Raw genomic sequence first — 21,082 nt, 5'->3', positions numbered from 1 at the left:
TATGGACCTTGATGAATAATAAATAACTAGTTACAATTATGTATATAGTTCATATGTACATAGTTTTATGTATATAGTCTTAATTCATTCCTACCTAGATTTTTGTGTATTACTGCACTGCCGGAGCTAAAAGAACAAGCATTTCGCTACACCCGTAATAACATCTGCTAATCACGTGTATGTGACCAATAAAATTTGATTTGAAGGATAAATAGTTTATTTCTGGGCTCCCGAGTGGCGCAGCGGTCTAGGGCACTGCATCTCAGGGCAAGAGGCGTTACTACAGTCCCAAGTTCGAATCCAGGCTGTATCACATCCGGCCATGATTGGGAGTCCCATAAGGCGGCGCACAATTGGCCCAGCGTCGTCCGAGTTTGGCCGTCATTGAAAATAAGAATTTATTCTTAACCGACTTGCCTAGTTAAATAAAGGTTGAAATATAGATTTATGTTATCTACCTGTAGTACAGCAGGCTTTGACACGAATATATTCTAATTGTGTAGAATTGCAGCGTCTCTGGGAGTGGACTATTTGGGGTTATTTTTTTCAGCAGTATGTGATTGAACCTGTCTAGAATATATAGTCGTTTACAATAAATTAAATTCCTATGCAAAAAAAATATGGTGGAACAACAGATGAAAGGTATAGTTACCATAATCTTTGGCGCAACCAAATTTCACTACCTGGAGCAGTGGTGAGTGCACGCCGATCACATGACAGGCTGCATACGCGCGGTGGCGGGGAGTGAGGATGGCGGATAGTTATGTTGAACCAGCACCCGACTGGAGTAATCGGCTGTCTAACACTGCCGAGGACGCTTTCGTCGCCATGGAAGGCTTGCTGACTACCTTGAGAGCGCTGGAAGCAACGCTCTGGCAACAAGACATTTCGGAAATATCTTCCACCGAATATTGCGACAACTTCTGCCAGGTAGCTAGAGTGCACGCAAAACTGAAAGGAAAAGGAACGATGTTGGCTGTATGCGCCAATATGGCCTTTAGCTGCTAACTAGCTAGACAATTTACCAGGATAAGCGAACAATCTACATTAATGCACGACTATAAGCAATCAACGCAAAGTATAACACAGCTGTATTACATGCCTCTAATGTGCAAAAGACAACATGCTATCGTCAGTGGTTCTAACTCTAGCCAGCTAGTTAACACGTTGACATGGTTGTTCTACAAGCTTGAGGTACAGTAGCCCAGTGTTGGACTAAAGGAGCCTAACGTTACACCTTAGTCCAAGGACCTTATGTTCTGGAAGCCAAAACAACTAAATAAATGCTCCATCTAAACGTGAAACGGTTATCAATTCCAGTACAGTTCTATAAACATAAATCCCTCTACTTTCATATCACATCAAAAGTATTTCACAAAGGCAAAAGACACTTACTGTACACTGTTTTGATACAGTTGCAGCCTACAGTATTTTTCAGTGAACACGTTTGTTATTTCTGTCTTCCGTTTACATACCTGTGCTAATTAACTATCTAAATTTGTTTTCGGAAACAAACAACCGCTGTTACATTGAAATATGGCCATTTGGGAACCCTAACCCGATAAAGGTCTGTATCAATTTAACCTTTTGTTTACATATGAAAGATAAGGTCCTTAATGTTTCCAAAACCATACGGCAAGCGATGCGTGTTAATGTTCAGGCAGAGAGTTGCGCTCTGAACAATGACTTACACGGAACCCAAACCGGCTACGCGCGTGCGCCATCGTGCATACATTTGCCCCCCCCCACACCAAACGTGATCACAACACGCAGGTTAAAATATCTAAACAAACTCTGAACCAATGACATTAATTTGGGGACAGGTCGAAAAGTATTAAACATGTATGGCAATTTAGCTAGCTTGCTGTTGCTAGCTAATTTGCCCTGGTATATAAACATTAGGTTGTTATTTTACCTGAAATGCACAAGGTCCTCTACTCTGACAATTAATCCACACATAAAAACGGTCAACCGAATCGTTTCTAGTCATCTCTCCTCCTTCCAGGCTTTTTTATGTTTAACTTATATGGTGATTGGCATCTACACTTTCATAGTATTACCACGGCAACAGTTCGTCTTTCAATCACCCATGTGGGTATAACCAATGAGGAGATGGCACGTGGGTACCTGCTTCTATAAACCAATGAGGAATGGGAGAGGCAGGACTTGCAGCGCGATCTGCTTCAGAAATAGGAATTACTTATATTTTAGCCCGTGGCAACGCAGACGCTCGTTGGCGCAATTATTGAATAACATAGATTTCTAAAATGATTTTGCAACGTGTGGTCAGCCTATTATGTGTAATGCATTGGAACTTAGTCATGATCAAGGGCTAGTCAGAGAGGGAGACAGTCAGTGCTCCAGGATGACAATAAGGCTTGCAAAAATATTTTAGTTGCTAAATCCAGTACATACAAACTAGTAGCTAGTTTATCTTGGTGCTCTTTGCAACATTTTAAATGTTTACAGTAAAAGCTGAACTGGGCTGGATGGCATCACGTTTTGTTTATCAGGGCTAGCTGGAAATCAGGCACTTGCTGGCATGCATGTGAATAGGCCTGCAGGGTTGTCACTAGTTACTACAACAGTCAGTCAAAATTGTCTATTGTAAAAATTCATGAAAACAACCATTTGATTGTTAGTCTTAGTTTAAGGTTATTGGTGTGGTTAGGTTTAAAATCAGATTTTAGGAAGATATAAATGGTAGAAATAGGCAGGGTTTAGCATAATTATGACCGGCCTTCAGGGCAAGAGTTCTTCATTACTTATCAATTAGCTTTGTCTGACGACTCACCCTGAATGTAATTCTGCTGCTCTATCGATCGCTACATACATTGTCTGAAAATGCCACCCTACATTAGTATTGCATGGTATACTGAAACTTAGGTACTTTTTTGATTCATATGTATTACTTTTGGTACTACTTTCAAATGTCTCATGTCGTCTACTGATTGAGAGAGGATCAAGTCTCTCTCAGCGAAGCCGATGTCCCCTTATAGCACAAGAGCACCGTGCCTGCTCCACTTACTCATTGCTAGCTCTAGCCTATCCTGAGAAACCACTGCAATCACTGAGAGTCTGGGCTGCATCACCACTTATGCTGCACAGCAGTTAACACACTTGAATAATGCAACGCGGCATGTAGAAATGTTGAAACTGTTCATTACTGTTCGCAAAACAATGTCCTATACAGACTAGAACACGTTGTACAATGCAAAGAAGATACCAGTAGCTTCCTGCTTTGTGGGTTAACTTTCCTTGCTAGTTTACAGCTAACATCAATTCACTACCCTATTACATTGTTTATGTAAAACGTAACACAAGATATTGGTGATTTCAGAGCTGATTGTCACCAAAAGCTTTATTAATTGACTTCGTCTCCCCCACCTCACATCTCTCCCAGTCAAGATCATATTTGCTCCATCCTGTACTGAATGTGTGTGTGAGTGATATCATTAGTCTTAAAGAGACAGCACACTTTTATAAAAGAGGAGATTGCTTCTTCTATGCAATAGTGTTGATCAGTACAATAAAATAAGTCCCAAAATGGAAGGGAAACGGATAATTTTTTAAAATCTGTAGCCCTATGAAATCAGCCTAAACAAGCTCAAAAACTCAATCCGTGCACACACTGCATTTACCTATTGGGAATAGGCCTAAGCAACATCTTGATTTACCCAGTTTATCAGTAGATGAGAGATTTACCATTATGATATGTAGTTAGTGGTTAAAAAAATCTGTCAAATTGATTGTATGGTTGTATAATAATAAAAGATCTGTCTGGATCAAGTGCCATTCTGTCACTTTGGCTAATATGCCTTTTTTCGAGTATTGTGATACTAAACCTCGTATCGGTATCAAAGTCAACAATTTGGTATTGTGACAACACTACCCTAGATGTTGTTTGTGTGACTTCAAAATAAGGAGCGTTGTACAAAACATATGAATCAGCAATTGACTAGTCTTTAACCAATCAGAGTATCAAAATTGATAACGATATCTTGTAGGCCGGCTCTGGCCCAACCCATCAGTTTCTCTGACCAATCAGAACGGTCAGAATGTGTTCGCATTCTAGAAAACGTTGGGGAGGGAGGCAAATCCAGACTCATTGTGGAGAAGAAACGTCAGTTGGCCGGAGCGATGTGTACGGGTAGCCAGGAAATAAATAGCTTTCCTAGCTAGTGCATTTATCGTTATTTAAAAAAATATATATTTTCAGACTTTATTGAACAGATCGAGAGCGGGGATGACAGTGGAGAAAGAAGGGGCCGGCAGTAGGTCGGATTCGATCCTATTGAGACACTGCATGCAAGTGTGCCGTAGACCAGTTGTTCTCAACTGGTTTTGCCTTGGGACCCAAACTGAACCAGGTTGTCTCAGTAGCGACCCAATATTCACATCGCAAAAAATACTTGCCAAAATACAATCTGGAAAACTATTTTTAATGATCTATTGATAGTAAATGTAGCAATTACAGTGGCAAGAAAAAGTATGTGAACCCTTTGGAATTATCTGGATTTCTGCATAAATTGGTCATATAATTAGAGCTGATCTTCATCTAAGTCACAACAACAGACAAACCCAGTCTGCTTAAACTAATAACACACAAATTAATGTATTTTTCTTGTCTATATTGAATACATAATTTAAACATTCACAGTGTAGGTTGGAAAAAGTATGTGAACCCCTAGGCTAATGATTTCTCCAAAAGCTAATTGGAGTCAGCTAATCTGGAGTACAGTCATTGAGACGAGATTGGAGATGTTGGTTAGAGCTGCCCTGCCCTATAAAAAACACTCACAAAACTTGAGTTTGCTATTCACAAGAAGCATTGCCTGATGTAAACCATGCCTCTAACAGAAGAGATCTCAGAAGACCCAAGATTAAGAATTGTTGACTTGCATAAAGCTGGAAAGGGTTACAAAAGTATCTCTTAAAGCCTTGATGTTCATCAGTCCATGGTAAGACAACTTGTCTATACATGGAGAAAGTTCAGCACAGTTGCTACTCTCCCTAGGTTAAAATAATCCTAGAGTGTCAGCTAAAGACTTACAGAAATCTCTGGAACATGCTAACATCTCTGTTGACTAGTCTACTATACGTAAAACACGAAACAAGAATGGTGTTCATGGGAGGACACCACGGAAGAAGCCATTGCTGTCCAAAGTTCGCAAAAGAGCATCTGCATGTTCCACAGCGCTACTGGCAAAATATTCCTTGGACAGATGAAACTACAGTTGAGATGTTTGGAAGGAACACACAACACTGTGTGGAGAAAAAAAGGCACAACACACCAACATCAAAACCTCCCAACTGTAAAGTATGGTGGAGGGAGCATCATGCTTTGGAGCTGCTTTTCTGCCTCAGGGCCTGGACAGCTTGCTATCATCAATGGAAAAATGAATTCCCAAGTTTATCAAGACACTTTGCAGGAGAATGTAAGGATATCTGTCCGCCAATTGAAGCTCAACAGAAGTTGGGTGATGCAACAGGACAATGACCCAAAACACAGAAGTAAATCAACAACAGAATGGCTTCAACAGAAGAAAATATGTCTTCTGGAGTGGCCCAGTCAGAGTCCTGACCTCAACCCGATGATCACAAGAGAGCGATTCACACCAGGCATCCCAAGAATATTGCTGAACTGAAACAGTTTTGGAAAGAGGAATGGTCCAAAATGACTCCTGACTGTTGAGTAGGTCTGATCCGCAACTACAGAAAACGTTTGGTTGAGGTTATTGCTGCCAAAGGAGGGTCAACCAGTTATTAAAACAAGGGTTCACATACTTTTTCCACCCTGCACTGTGAATGTTTACACAGTGTGTTCAATAAAGACATGAAAACGTATAATTCTTTGTGTGTTATTAATTTAAGCAGACTGTGTTTGTCTATTGTTGTGACTTAGATGAAGATCAGGTCAAGTTTTATGACCAATTTATGCAGAAGTCCAGGTAATTCCAAAGGGTTCACATACTTTTTCTTGCCACTGTATATGACAAGGGAACAACATTCCCACCTCTTTCATTGTCAATAATAAAATGTTGCCCCATGTTCTTGATGAAGAATGTTCAACTCACTAGCTTGAAACCACAAAATCCACCAAAATAATGCTGGCAGATTTATTCATTGTAATTTTCAACCTCTCCTTGTCCCAGTCTGTAATCCCCACATGTGTTAAGATAACCACATTCATTCCTGTTCCCAAGAACTCTGACTTCATGCCACAATGACTACCGCCCTGTAGCATGTAGTGCTTTGAGAGGCTGGTTATGGCACACATGAATTCCATCGTCACATATAGATATAGATATAGATAGCGCAATCTCAATTGCACTCCACACTGTCCTCACCAACCTAGATAAGAGGAATACCTATGTGAGAATGTTGTTCTTTGACTACAGCTCAGCGTTCAACACTATTGTCCCTCCAAGCTCGTCACCAAGCTTATGACCCTGGGACTGAACACCTCCATCTGCAACTGGATCCTAGACTTCCTGACGGGCCAACCCCAGGTGGTGATGGTAGGCAACATCACCTCCAACACGCTGAACTTCAACACGGGGCCCCACAGGGGTGTGTGCTTAGTCTGCTCCTGTGACTCCCTGTTTACCCACGACTCCGTGGCCACGCACGACTCAAACGCCATCATCAAGTTTGCAGACGACACGCCGGTGCTAGGCTTGATCACCGGCGACGATGAGACAGCCTACAGGGAGGAGGTCAGTGACTTGAGAGTGTGGGGCCTGAACAACAACCTCTCCCTCAACGTCAGTAAGACCAAGGAGCTGATTGTAAACTACAGGAAAGGGGGAGTGATCACACCCCCATCCACATCAATGGGGCTGCAGTGGAGCGGGTCGAGAGCTTCAAGTTCCTCGGTGTCCAAATCACTAAGAACTTAAAATGCTCCACAGTCATAAAGAAGACACGACAGCACCTTTTCCCCCTCAGGAGGTTGAAAAGGTTTGGCATAGGCCCTCAAATCCTCAGTTCTACAGCTGTACCATTGAGAGCATATTGGCTGGTTGCGTCACCGCTCGGTATGGAAATAGCACCGCCCTCAATCTTATGGCGCTACAGAGGGTGGAGCGCACAGCCCAATACATCACTGATGCCGAGCTCCCTGCCATCCAGGACCTATCATGCGGTGTGAAAGGAAGGCCTGGAAAATTGTTAGACTCTAACCACCCAAGCCATAGACTGTTCTTTCTGCTTCCGCACAGCAAGCGCTACCGGTGCATCAAGTCTGACACCAACAGGCTCCTGAACAGCTTCTATCCCCATGTCATAAGACTGCTAAATAGCTAACGAAATGCCTACACAGACTGAGTTGGCCTCTGTATTTTATTCTTATTGCACACTATGCACCACAGGAGGTTGGTGGTACCTTAATTGGGGAAGACGGGCTCGTGGTAATGGCTGGAGTGGAACTCTGATACTCCAACACGCATACTAACACTCACTCCATCATCTGCTCACACAATGATATGCACATACACTACCGGTCAAAAGTTTTAGAACACCTACTCATTCCAGGGTTTTTCTTTATTTTTACTATTTTCTACATTGTAGAATAATAGTGAAGACATCAAAACTATGAAATAACACATGGAATAATGTAGTAACCAAAAAGTGAAACAAATCTAAATATATTTGAGATTCTTCAAATAGCCACCCTTTGCCTTGATGACAGCTTTGCACACTCGGCATTCTCTCAACCAGCTTCACCTGGAATGCTTTTCCAACAGTATTGAAGGAGTTCCCACATATGCTGAGCACTTGTTGGCTGCTTTTCCTTCACTCTGCAGTCTGACTCATCCCAAACCATCTCAATTTGGTTGAGGTTGGGGGATTGTGGAGGCCAGGATTTCACTCCTCCAACGGTGTTTGCGCTCACAGGATTTTGTGGGAACGTGCCTCCCCGGAGAAAGACACGGATAAGGTGTGTTTGACCCCTGTGATAGTCCACAGATGGTCAGCCATCCAAACAATGTCATAAATCGTGATTGAGTCATCACGCTGGGCCTCGGCGCCTGCAAGTCACCAGTCGCGAGTATCACCTTCTCTCATTCTTCCACGACAGCTGTGAAAACGACCCAACGTTTATGATAAGATTTCAGTTCAGCTTGGATGCATATTTTATGTGGTTGAAATACTATCAATTTTTATGATGCTAATAAAGATAGCACCTCTACAGATGGTATCTAACTGCGCATGCGTCATATAACTCCACTCCTGTTCCCAAGTCAAAATTCAGCTTACATTTGGTGTATCATTTTACTGCAAGAAATGCTAAATTCTGCAGTAGTTAATATTAAGGCTATGTGAGAGGTTATTGACCTACAGTCACTGTTCAGTTTCCATTAAACCCATCTGAATAGTTCCTCTGACGTGCCATAGGCTTATTTTAAGTCCCCGTCTTGTGACTGTCAAATTTGTATTAGAGGTCGACCGATTAATCGGAATGGCCGATGTCAAGTTTTCATAACAATCGGAAATAGGTATTTTTGGACACCGATTTAGACGATTATTATTATTATATATATATTTTTTTTTACACCTTTATTTAACTTGGCAAGTCAGTTAAGAACACATTCTTATTTTCAATGACGGCCTAGGAACGGTGGGTTAACTGCCTTGTTCAGGGGCAGAAAGACAGATTTTTACCTTGTCAGCTCGGGGATTCAATCTTGCAACCTTACGGTTAACTAGTACAACGCTCTAACCACCTGCTTTACATTGCACTCCACGAGGAGCCTGCCTGTTATGCGAATGCAGTAAGAAGCCAAGGTAAGTTGCTAGCTAGCATTAAACTTATCTTATAAAAAACAATCAATCAAATCAATCATAATCACTAGTTAACTACACATGGTTGATGATATTACTAGTTTATCTAACGTGTCCTGCGTTGCATATAATCGATGCGGTGCGCATTCGCGAAACAGGACTATAGTTGCTCCAACGTGTACCTAACCATAAACATCAATGCCTTTCTTAAAATCAATACACAAGTATATATTTTTAAACCTGCATATTTCGTTAATATTGCCTGCTAACATGAATTTCTTTGTCACTTCTCTTGCAACAGAGTCAGGGTATATGCAGCAGTTTGGGCCGCCTGGCTCGTTGCGAACTGTGTGAAGACTATTTCTTCCTAACAAAGACAGCCAACTTCGCCAAACGGGGGATGATTTAACAAAAGCGCATTTGCGAAACAAGCACAAACGTTGCACAACTGTACCTAACCATAAACATCAATGCCTTTCTTAAAATCAATACACAGAAGTATATTTTTTTTTACCTGCATATTTAGCTAAAATAAATCCAGGTTAGCAGGCAATATTAACCAGGTGAAATTGTGTCACTTCTCTTGCGTTCATTGCACGCAAAGTCAGGGTATATGCAACAGTTTGGGCCGCCTGGCTCGTTGCGAACTAATTTGCCAGAATTTTACGTAATTATGACATAACATTGAAGGTTGTGTAATGTAACAGGAATATTTAGACTTATGGATGCCACCCGTTAGATAAAATACGGAACGGTTCCGTATTTCACTGAAAGAATAAATGTTTTCTTTTCGAGATGATAGTTTCCGGATTCGACCGTATTAATGACCTAAGGCTCGTATTTCTGTGTGTTATTATGTTATAATTAAGTCTATGATTTGATAGAGCAGTCTGACTGAGCGGTGGTAGGCAGCAGCAGGCTCGTAAGCATTCATTCAAACAGCACTTTCGTGCGTTTTGCCAGCAGCTCTTCGCAATGCTTCAAGCGTTGCGCTGTTTATGACTTCAAGCCTATCAACTCCCGAGATTAGGCTGGTGTAACCGATGTGAAATGGCTAGCTAGTTAGCGGGGTGCGCGCTAATAGCGTTTCAAACATCACTCGCTCTGAGACTTGGGAGTAGTTGTTCCCCTTGCTCTGCATGGGTAACGCTGCTTCGAGGGTGGCTGTTGTCGATGTGTTCCTGGTTCGAGCCCAGGTAGGAGCGAGGAGAGGGACGGAAGCTATACTGTTACACTGGCAATACTAAAGTGCCTATAAGAACATCCAATAGTCAAAGGTATATGAAATACAAATCGTATAGAGAGAAATAGTCCTGTAATTCCTATAATAACTACAACCTAAAACTTCTTATCTGGGAATATTGAAGACTCATGTTAAAAGGAACCACCAGCTTTCATATGTTCTCATGTTCTAAGCAAGGAACTTAAACGTTAGCTTTCTTACATGGCACATATTGCACTTTTACTTTCTTCTCCAACACTTTGTTTTTGCATTATTTAAACCAAATTGAACATGTTTCATTATTTATTTGAGGCTAAATTGATTTTATTGATGTATTATATTAAGTTAAAATAAGTGTTCATTCAGTATTGTTGTAATTGTAATTATTACAAACACATTTCAAAAATCGGCCGATTAATCGGTATCGGCTTTTTTTGGTCCTTCAATAATCGGTATCGGCGTTGAAAAATCATAATCGGTCGACCTCTAATATGTATAGCACCTCACAATCATCACACACAACATAGCCGACACTGGTACTATCCTCTTTTACCACTTCACCAAATCTTTCCCAAACATTACTTTTATGTCCTTCTCTTTATCTTCATCTCTCCATTTCGCAGCTTTTTGGCTCTATGGATGACAAACCTTATATGCCCGCTCCCAAAAGCAATTGCCGATTACCGTGTAGGCAATTTGGCACGCGTACAGTTAATCCCTAAAGCTTAGGCTTGCACACTAATGCCACATAGCTTTAAAAAATAAAATAATAATAATAACTGCAGCCTTTAGATATAAATTGCACAATAATTATACCTTTTTTTAAGGTACTGTTTTCTCTTTATTCTACCCGCCACCCACCCGCCCTTCATCCACACAATATTTGCGTTATGAGTCAACCCGCACATCACTACACCCTAGGCATAGCTGCTTTTCGCAATGCTAGTATTTACACACTAGCCTTGCCGGGAATTAGCTTGCAAAAAAAACGTACATTTTTAACTTACTCTGTCGATTGTCTGTAGACTTAGTCCTTATGCAGGGGGGAATTTGAGAAAAAATACAGAACGTATAATTAAACAGAATTTCCAAATGTCGGTCTGTAGACTAGGTCAGTTCCTCTCTGCTTACCTCATGTGAAAATAGAGGTCTCCCACAATTTCTAGCTTTTTTTGTACAGGAATGGCACCCATGCTGGACTTTTATTTTGACATGAGGTAAGTGGAGAGGAACTGGGTCTACAACACACCCACCCTTTTTCTCAATTTCCTCCCTGCATAACGACCAACCCTATGGACAATCGGCAGAGTAAATATCTAAGTATGGCTTCCGGTGGACAATTCTGTTTTTTTGCAGGCTAGGCCTAATTCCTAGCAACGCTAGTGTGTAAATGCTAGCATTGCTAAAAGCAGCTACCTTGGCCACAGCTAGTGCATTTATTAGCTAAACGTTATTTATTACAACTCGCTAGCTACAGCCGGTCTTGTTTCAAAATCGAGTTGCTGTAACAAGCTAATTTGACCCTATCACACTCTACAAAAACATGCCTTCTAGCTAGTTGATGTGGTTCAACCACATTTTTTTAACACTAACATAATAAAGCAAAGTTGATGTGTACATTTGTGTTAAATGCCATACGCAAGTATACATAATCAAAGATGATCTATTATATAGATTTACATTTGCACACACTGTATATAGATGATCTGTTATAGATCTACATTTATACACACTATATAGATTTTCCTATTGTGTTATTGACTGTACATTTGTTTATCCCATGTGTAACTCTTGTGTTGTTTGTGTCGCACTGCTTTGCTTTATCTTGGCCAGGTCGCAGTTGTAAATGAGAACTTGTTCTCAACTGGCCTACCTGGTTAAATAAAGGTGAAAAAAAGATATACAGTGGGGAGAACAAGTATTTGATACACTGCCGATTTTGCAGGTTTTCCTACTTACAAAGCATGTAGAGGTCTGTCATTTTTGTCATAGGTACACTTCAACTGTGAGAGAAGGAATCTAAAACAAAAATCCAGAAAATCACATTATATGATTTTTAAGTAATTAATTTGCATTTTATTGCATGACATAAGTATTTGATCACCTACCAACCAGTAAGAATTCCGGCTCTCACAGACCTGTTAGTTTTTCCACAAGTGTTCACCCAAAATGCTTATCGCTGTATTGTCGCGATTTTGGTTAATCCTCTTTGCCTCGCCTCTTCCTCTCTGACATAATTCGGAAATTAAGACTGTTTTTTGTTTTCTACATAAATTGTAGTATCAGAGTTTGCTATGCTGTTTCCTCTATTTTGGCAAGATTGTGAGACCATTGTAACAAAAAAGATAACCATAAACTGGGTTCAGTATGGCTGCTGAACCATTAATTGGAAGGTAATTGGGTGTTAAAGCTAGCTGTTGCTGTTGGCTAAGTCGTTATGTTGATTTTCTTATAACTAACCCAGCTGCCTGTTTGTCATTGGAAGTGTTTTATTTATTTTTTACCTCTTTCCTCCATGACTGTCTTTGCAGGCACTGATGCACTATGCTGGGAGCAGGAATTCTGTGGAGCATGGTCTTCCCCTTCTGGAGGTCTACTGCCTGTCCATCAACTGCTTTGCTGCTGCAAGGCCACACCTCACCGCAGACTCTGATAATGTGGCCCTCGTGTTAAAGAGACTAGCATTGTGAGTCAACTCAAAGAGTAATAATGTGTTTGAAACTGTTATGGTTGTACCAACATAATTTTTTTTTGAAAACCTGAGCAGTACCACCACACTTTCTGCTGTGTGCTGCAATACATCGCCTTTTTTTAGACATGTCTTCTTAATTTTTTTGTGCTGAATGTTAGAAATCGATAACATTGTGTCATGAAGTTTCACAAGTTGTCACTTGTCCCTCATTGTGTCTTTGTTATTTTGCTTTCAGGAGCTGTTTTGAACTGTTGCTATCTGTGCCTGAAAATGAAATCCCTTATGAGGCCTGGGTTCAATTTTACCGTTCTGTTCAGGTAAAGGATGGGGTCTGTTTGATAAAAAGTAAATGTGTTGAGAAAGCATGAGAGCACATTAGCAGGGGAATTGAGAGAAGTGGAGGAAGTGATTTTATATCCAATCCAATTCTTGATATGAGGGCTGTCCCTCATTAACAACTTTACCATGCCATCTCTTACCTTAAGGGACATTTGTGGCCCAAACCCTTTCTTTGTGTGTGTTCTCACGGGTTTTGCAGGTGGCCCATGATGCCTTGTTGGAGTATGGGAGCACAGACCTGCAAGCCTTGCTCCAGATCACAGGAGAGGGGGGAGCGTGGAGTAACCCTGTCCTAAGCGCCCTTCTCACCGGTCGCCCCACAAACATAGAGGAAGGTCAGTATCACCACCTTACTGCATTGACATGGTAATGATGCACAAAGAAGCAGCAGTGACTAATAAGGCGAATCTTGTGATTTTGAAGTATTGGTATTAGTCATCCAGCTACTGCTGCTCTGTCCTTCTCCTTCAGTTGAGGCGTACATCGCCTTGGAGGGGGAGGGCTTCATGGAGATGCGGGTCAAACACCTGGAGAAAGTGGGGGAGGTGGCGAAGGCTGTTGTGCTGGCTAAGTCCTGTGCCGAATGCCACCTTGTCTCCAACCAAACCACCTTCCGGCAGACCTACGTCTCTCTCCTCTGCCACCTGCTGCCCGGGGAGGAGGCCATCATGGAGGTCTGTCAGTGTGTTGTTGTGAGAACAGCATCATTTGTCTTTTAGCTCAGCTCAGTTCTGTTATTTATACTGCTATTTAAATAGCGTTCAGAGAAAGCTGTTATGAAAGAAAATGTGATGGCATAGTGAATCTGACAGTTGTGTGTTGGGCAATCTTCACAAGTAGAGTATGAACTCATTCGCCCTTGAGATGTAAGTGATATGGTCCACAAAACTGTAGTTCTTTGCATGATTTGGCCTTTATTATTTATCCCACAGATATCCAGACTGGACTGTAAGGATGTGCTGGATATTACATGCAGTTTGGAGACAGAGGGGGAGGAAAACACAGCCTTCATCCTGTGTACCACCTTCCTAACTCAACAGCTGCAGCAACAAAGCCTGTACTGCTCCTGGTGTGTTTTTAGTAGTCAATGTCAAATCTTGGGAAGCATATGGATAAATTGAAGTGAATGTATGTTATGCACATGAATGATCTTATTTGCAGAGGGACCCTGAATAATCTTTTATTCCAATTTTAGTTCTGGGCTGATATGTAGTTTTGGGGTCTTTCTCATGTATATTTCTCTATGCGGTTCATTTTTAGGGAGCTCACACTGTTGTGGAGTAAGCTGCAGAGAAGGATTGACCCATCTTTGGAATCACTGCTGGAGCGTTGCCTGCAGCTAGGTGCCATTGCTAAGACCGTTTACCATCTGCTCTTCCTTGTGCACGTCATTCGGACAGAGGTAGAAAAATACCGCTTTTTCTCCCTCTGATTTTGCAATAAATTGCAATAAATTGTTAAGCAGTTTTGAATAGTTATTTTAGTGAAATATTCGTTTTAAAAAGAAATCTACATTTGTAGGCCACTGATTTCCCCCATTTCTTCTACAGGCAGAGGTGCTAGGTCTAGCTTCGTCTGTGGAGTTATGTGTTAAAGCACTACAGCTCCCAGACCAAGAGGACACAGAGACAAGGATTTCTGTGTGCAAGACTGTAGCCTGCCTTCTACCAGACGATCTTGAGGTGTTGCGTGCTTGCCAGCTGACAGAGTTTCTTTTAGGCCTCTCTCATGTGGCCTTCAGCTCCCTTGAAGAGCTCTCTCTGCGGACCGATCAGAAGTATGACCAGGAAAATGCCATCATCCCCAACTCTCTGCGGTGTGAACTGCTCCTGGCACTTAAAGCCCACTGGCCTTTCGACCCTGAGTTCTGGGACTGGAAAACACTCAAGCATCAGTGCATCAGGCTGCTGGGGCTTGAGCCAGAGGAAGATGAGGATGAGGGGGGGCAGGAGATTAGTCTTGGGCAGGATGTAAAGGAGGAGGTGGAGAGGGGGTTTGTTGATATGCCAAGAGAATACTTAAATGGGACAATTGTTGGCATTGATGGTCATAATAAAGATGAGGGAAATGAGAGGGACAGTAAACCACTTTTGAAGCCAGATGCTGAACAGGGCTCACTTCAGAAGAAATACAAGTTCTTCTGCAAGATTTGTAAGAAAAGTGTTACTGAAACGCGAATCCTTCTTCACTCTAAGAGGCATGAAAAAAACGGTGTTTTCACCTGCCCTGTCTGCCTGAAGACGTTTAAGAGCAGAAAATATTTTATCCCACATACTAAACTACACATTCGAATGCTACCCAGAAGCACTCGGCAAAAGAAAAAGGACAAAAAGAGGATTGATTGGGATAAAGAAATGGAGGAGGATGACTTGGAGACTGTTGAGATTGCTCTTGATCCATCCTTAATGCTGTACTACCAATCCACACGTGATCCTGATGTTTTGGAGCACATTTTAGAACGAGCTTCATCTGCCCCCAGGAACCCTGGACATGAAGATAACGTCACATTTGATTACATTAACTTTCATTTTGAATTGCGGAATCATGACATATATACATGCCCTGCCACTCACTGTACAAAGACTTTTAAGCATTCCAAGTACTTGGGTGTGCATTTAAAATCAGAACACCACGTCGGGGACCAGAACGTGAAACATTATTTTGAAATGAAAGACCGTAGGGAAAAGTGCACTTACTGCCGGCGCCACTTCATGTCTGCCTATCACCACCGAAGACATCAGCGTTTGCACTACGGTGACTTGCCTTACATTTGTATGGTCACAGGTTGTGGTGCTCGTTTCAGCACCTCCAATAAGCTTGTTGCACATAAGCATAGCCATGGCAATCAACTTAGCTACCAGTGTGAGCTCAAAGGCTGTAGTCTTTCTTTCTCTGACTTGGGGCAGGTATACCACCATGAAGCACAGCACTTTCGTGATGCTGCATACAGCTGCACAAGCCTTGAATGCAAAAAGTTCTACTTTTCTAAAAAAGAATTCAGCAGGCATTTAGCCACACACGGCATTACCTTCTCCGAGGAAGACTTTGAGGCACAGAGGAAGGCCAAAATAAAACATCTTGATTCCATAACTGAGGACATAGCCAGCCCCAAAAAGTATTGTGAAACAAAGGCTGTACTGGAGGAGGTAGTCAGTGGGGGAAACGATGCTACTTCCTATACATGCAGTGCGTCACATGTGTCGAGCTGCAAGGAGCCCAAAGGCACAATGACATCGGTTGCTGTGTGCTTTGATGGAAAAAAGTTCACTTGTGGTTTTGAGAGGTGTGGATTGACCTTCTCCAAAGCCAGAGATGTTCGCAAGCACCTGAGGTGTATTCATCGAGAGCATTTCAAGGCAGAGAATAAGGAACTCAATCTTGACAAAGGAAAGGACTTGAAATCTAAAGGTCTAAAGGTCAAAACAGAGCAGGACAATGATGACCAGAATGAACATGCAGCTTGTCTGCTAATGAAGGGATCAAGCCAGGGAAATGCTTGCCCTTCCCTTATTAAGAACACCACAACATCTCCATCATGCCTTGCCAATGATAATGACCATTTGAGAGAGATTTTGATTGGGCTTAGCCAGCTTAGTCTGACTCCCTCCAACTCTACAAATGGATTTAGTGAGCCCTTCCACCCAATGTCAGGGTCCACCACATTAAATATATCCTGCCATCAGGGTGTTGGCACCAGGTCCCCAGTTGTGTTATTGCAAAAGAGAGATCCACCCGCTGTTGGTGAGAGGAGGAAATTGACATCAAACGTTGAACCATCAGTAGCCCACAGTCTACCCTCAGAGCAACACTTAGAGTCAGACCAGATCAGCCCTTATGTTTTGCAAGCTTCTACTAAACCATACTTATGTGAGCATAATGGCTGCAATTTTAGATGTGTGATTAGCACTACCCTAAGGCGCCACTACATGAACAAGCATCATTTCTCAGAGGAGAAGGTGAAAGGAATGAAGATCCTCAAGTCACTGACATTTAAGTGCCACCTCTGCTTCAAATGCCATAGAGAGAAGACAGACTTGAGGGTTCATTATCTTCAGACTCATAGACTTAGCGAGGCAGTTGTGGAGAAAATGAGCTGGTCTAAAAAGTGGGTTCAGGGTAAACCCCCAGAACCCACCAAGCCCACAGTCTCCCTCATACAAAAGTCTCAGACCCTCACCTGGCAACACCCTTACTGGCAGCAGAAGTACCAAAAAAAGAAAATAATGTGGAGGCGACAAAACATTGTACAATTTGCTAAGTCTGGAGACAAGAGTAAGAAATGGAGTCACGCTCCATCTTCTGTGCAGGATCACTTTGAAGAGGAAAGTGAGGATGGAGATATGCAAAGGGGCAGGGGCAGCATTTATATGTGCAAGCACAAGGACTGTGGGATGCTTTTCTGTCACACCTACAGTCTTTATCGCCACAAGAAGAAGCATCATTCACAGGTGATGGGACATCCTTCCATGCTTTCAGAAGACCCAGCTTTACAGAAGTTTAGGTGCAGCTACGCCAACTGTAATGCCTCTTACCTCCTGAACAGTAGCTTGGTGCGTCACTTGGAGAGTGAGCATCCTTACCAGGTGAACCGTAGCCTAAAGCATCACAGAAAGAGTTATCCTTACCAGGCGACCATGTACTGCAAGTATGAGGGCTGTACACAAGTGTTCACCCAAAGCAGTAGTCTGAAAAAACATGTACTCTCTAGCCACCTCAATTACTATGATTCACTTGTATTGCGTCTCCAGAATACTCACGACACTTCAGTCACTGGTTGCCAAAAAAAGTTTATCTTCCCATCCTCTACGCCACAAAAAGATGCAACCAAACTACCTCTCAGGCAATCTCTGAGACGCTGCCCAAAGTCTCCCGAAGATGTTAAGGCTGAAGAAACTAGTGAAGAGCATGATGAAGATGATGGTGAGATGTTGAATGTTGACCAAAGTATTGTAGAGTCCAAATCAAAACACAAGTTTGAAGATATGGTCTTCCGTTCCCATGAGGAGGCCTTGCAGATGTGCCAAGATCGCTGTCAACGTGAAGCGTATCCATGCATGGTGCAGGGTTGTGATTCTGTAGTCAAATTGATACGTAGTATGCGACGTCACTATTTGAATTGCCACAAATTGACCAATCGGGCTTTTAAATTGAATGAGGATAAGCTTGTGTTTAGTGCAGAGCAACTGGAGGAGCTGATACAGAGGAATACTGTATTATCTGTGTGGCCTGATATGACGAGGGCACCTAACGGAGTTCTGAAGATGGAGTATCAAGCAGAGCCAGAGAACCCTGGTGGTCCATCTGTGCCTATGAGTCTGCACTCCATCAAAGCAGAAACACTTGATGACTATGACCCACTGGGGTTCAAAGAGGAGCCACCCGCTGAGAGGAATGTTTTGGTCGGTGCAGATGACTTGCTTTATGGAGAACCTTGTGGGCACACGGAGGACTCTGCTACTCAGAACAGCCACAGCCAAGAGGCGAGGCCAAGGCGAAGATCCTCAAACCCACCCGCTCTTGATCTCTCTCCCCCATCCTCCCTCAGATTCAGTGTTGATGAGAGCTTCTTGGACAGTTCAGGGAAAGATGGTGGCAAACCAACAAACATTTCTGTGCCCTTGCCCTCCCCTCAAGCCCGCCAGCCACTTAAACGTAAGAACGAGCTCCCTGAGCACCCTCCCATTTCAAAGGACCCCTTGCCTCAAAGCCCCCCCCCTCGCACATTTGACCTGGCTACTTACAAACCTATGGGATTCGAGTCATCTTTCCTGAAGTTCATACAGGAGAACTCCAAGGATAAGGATGCTGAGAGGCCCCGGGCTTCACACTGCAACAACCCCAGGCCTGATCCACCTGTGGTGTCAGCTCGGTGGTGGGATTCCTACAGACGTAGCTGTTCTGTGAAGGAGAACAGCCAGGTGGGAATCACTACTACCTGTAGCAGGCGGGCTCATTCTTCCCCACTTAAGCCTCTTCCCAGGACAGGGGAATACACATCAGTCCAGAACTTACACGTCATCTTAGAAAAGGCTCTTACAGGTTGTGGTGACCTAGCCATTAAGCAGCTGCAGCACCTAAGGCCTGTAGTGGTTCTTGAGAGACCAAGGTTTTTCACTTCCTTGCTTGACCTCTTCCCCACAAAAACGAATGATAAGCTACTTCTCGAAGGTTTGTAGAACTGAGCACTTTTGTGTCCAATATAAAGACTCTCAGTGTTTTTTTCTAATGTTATTACTACTCTGATATTATCAGTATCTTTTAAGTTGCCAAACTGAGCAGCTCAAGTTTCTTAATTTACCTACATGTTTCAACCTGTGCAAAATGGCCCCCTGAATTAAAAAAAACCCTCTTCAGTCTTTGTATTACATTTCTGTCAGATGATGAACATTTCAATGTAGATACAGTGGCAAGAAAAAGTATGTGAACCCTTTGGAATTACCTGAATTTAAAATTGTTTAAACGAATAACACACAATATTGTATTTTTCTTGTCTATATTGAATACTTCATTTAAACATTCACAGCGTAGGTTGGAAAAAGTATGTGAACCCCTAGGCTAATGACTTATCCAAAAGCTAATTGGAGTCAGGAGTCAGCTAACCTGGAGTTCAATCAATGAGACGAGATTATGGATTTTGGTTAGAGCTGCCTTGCCCTATAAAAAACACTCACAAAATTTGAGTTTGCTATTCACAAGAAGCATTGCCTGATGTAAACCATGCCTCTAACAGAAGAGATCTCAGAAGACCCAAGATTAAGAATTGTTGACTTGCATAAAGCTTGAAAGGGTTACCAAAGTATCTCTTAAAGCCTTGATGTTCATCAGTCCATGGTAAGACAAATTGTCTATAAATGGAAAAAGTTCAGCACTGTTGCTACTCTCCCTAGGTTAAGAAGAATCCTAGAGTGTCAGCTAAAGACTTACAGAAATCTCTGGAACATGCTAACATCTCTGTTGATGAGTCTAAGATATGTTAAACACTAAACAAGAATGGTGTTCATGGGAGGACACCACAGAAGGAGCCACTGCTGTCCAAAAAAAATGTTGCTGCACGTCTGAAGTTCGCAAAAGTGCACCTGGATGTTCCACATCTCTACTGGCAAAATATTCCTTGGACGGATGAAACTACAGTTGAGTTGTTTGGAAGGAACACACAACACTGTGTGGAGAAAAAAAGGCACAGAACACCAACATCAACGTCAGAGTCCTGACCTCAACCCGATTGAGATTCTGTGGCATGACCTCAAGAGAGCAGTTCACACCAGACATCCCACGAATGGGATGGTCCAAAATTCCTCCTGACTGTTTTGTAGGTCTGATCCGCAACTACAAAGACCGTTTGGTTGAGGTTATTGCTGCCAAAGGATGGTCAACCAGTTATTAAATCTAAGGGTTCACATACTTTTCCCACCCTGCACTGTGAATGTTTACACGGTGTGTTCAATAAAGACATGAAAACGTATAATTGTTAGTGTGTTATTAGTTTAAGCAGACTTTGTCTATTGTTGTGACCTAGCTGAAGATCAGATCAAATTTTATGACCAATTTATGCAGAAGTCCAGGTATTTCCAAAGGGTTCACATACTTTTTCTTGCCACTGTATGTATCTTCTCACTACATTATTAACTTTTATAAAACACTTTCAAATATTCAGAAGAACAATGTAGCTCATTTGCCCATATTCTAATGCTATGAATTTGTCTGAATATAGCTTTCATGGGACAGAATCATCTTATTTGCCATTTTTGTTCCCTCTGAGTATCAAGACACCATTTCTTCAATACAGTAGGCAGACATGTAATGCTTTCTAAGAATAAAAAATGTTTGAATAGGCCCTTTCAAAAATATGAAATTGAATTGTGTATCTTTACCTTATTATTCCTTACATTGATTAGCCTGTAATCTCTTCAGGAAACTAATCTGTATTTCTTATGAAAGTGACATAGATGGTGAAAATATAGCCATTTTACTTTAGCTCTTGTTTGCTCCACCCCCCAGGATGTCAGAATGTCATGTTCCCATTTTCTAAATGTCCATAAAAC

At 42.1% G+C, this 21,082-nt stretch overlaps 1 protein-coding gene across 1 annotated transcript; it reads left to right on the top strand.

The window, feature by feature from the left end:
* The first annotated feature begins 688 nt into the window (after positions 1-688).
* On the top strand, positions 689-19,387 carry LOC139530585 (zinc finger protein Rlf-like). The gene is made up of 8 exons (XM_071327122.1): positions 689-930; positions 12,541-12,695; positions 12,937-13,018; positions 13,240-13,375; positions 13,512-13,714; positions 13,973-14,109; positions 14,301-14,442; positions 14,591-19,387. Exons 1-8 carry the CDS (start codon positions 751-753, stop codon positions 19,214-19,216), a joined length of 5,661 nt encoding a protein of 1,886 aa, XP_071183223.1. The 5' UTR covers positions 689-750; the 3' UTR covers positions 19,217-19,387.
* Positions 19,388-21,082: the final 1,695 nt, after the last annotated feature.

The sequence above is a fragment of the Salvelinus alpinus genome, chromosome 9, assembly GCF_045679555.1.
Source record: "Salvelinus alpinus chromosome 9, SLU_Salpinus.1, whole genome shotgun sequence".
In the NCBI taxonomy this organism is placed as follows: domain Eukaryota; kingdom Metazoa; phylum Chordata; class Actinopteri; order Salmoniformes; family Salmonidae; genus Salvelinus; species Salvelinus alpinus.
The sequence above is the reverse complement of the archived record's forward strand: the minus strand, read 5'-3'. Positions and strand labels throughout refer to the sequence as shown.

What these genes read in the sequence shown, in the direction of transcription:
- LOC139530585 (XM_071327122.1), top strand. Translation starts at nt 751, where the DNA reads ATGGCGGATAGTTATGTTGAACCAGCACCCGACTGGAGTAATCGGCTG. An exon ending in ATTGCGACAACTTCTGCCAG is followed by an intron (nt 931 to 12,540) that starts GTAGCTAGAGTG and finishes CTGTCTTTGCAG; the next exon opens with GCACTGATGCACTATGCTGG. An exon ending in CAAAGCCTGTACTGCTCCTG is followed by an intron (nt 14,110 to 14,300) that starts GTGTGTTTTTAG and finishes GTTCATTTTTAG; the next exon opens with GGAGCTCACACTGTTGTGGA.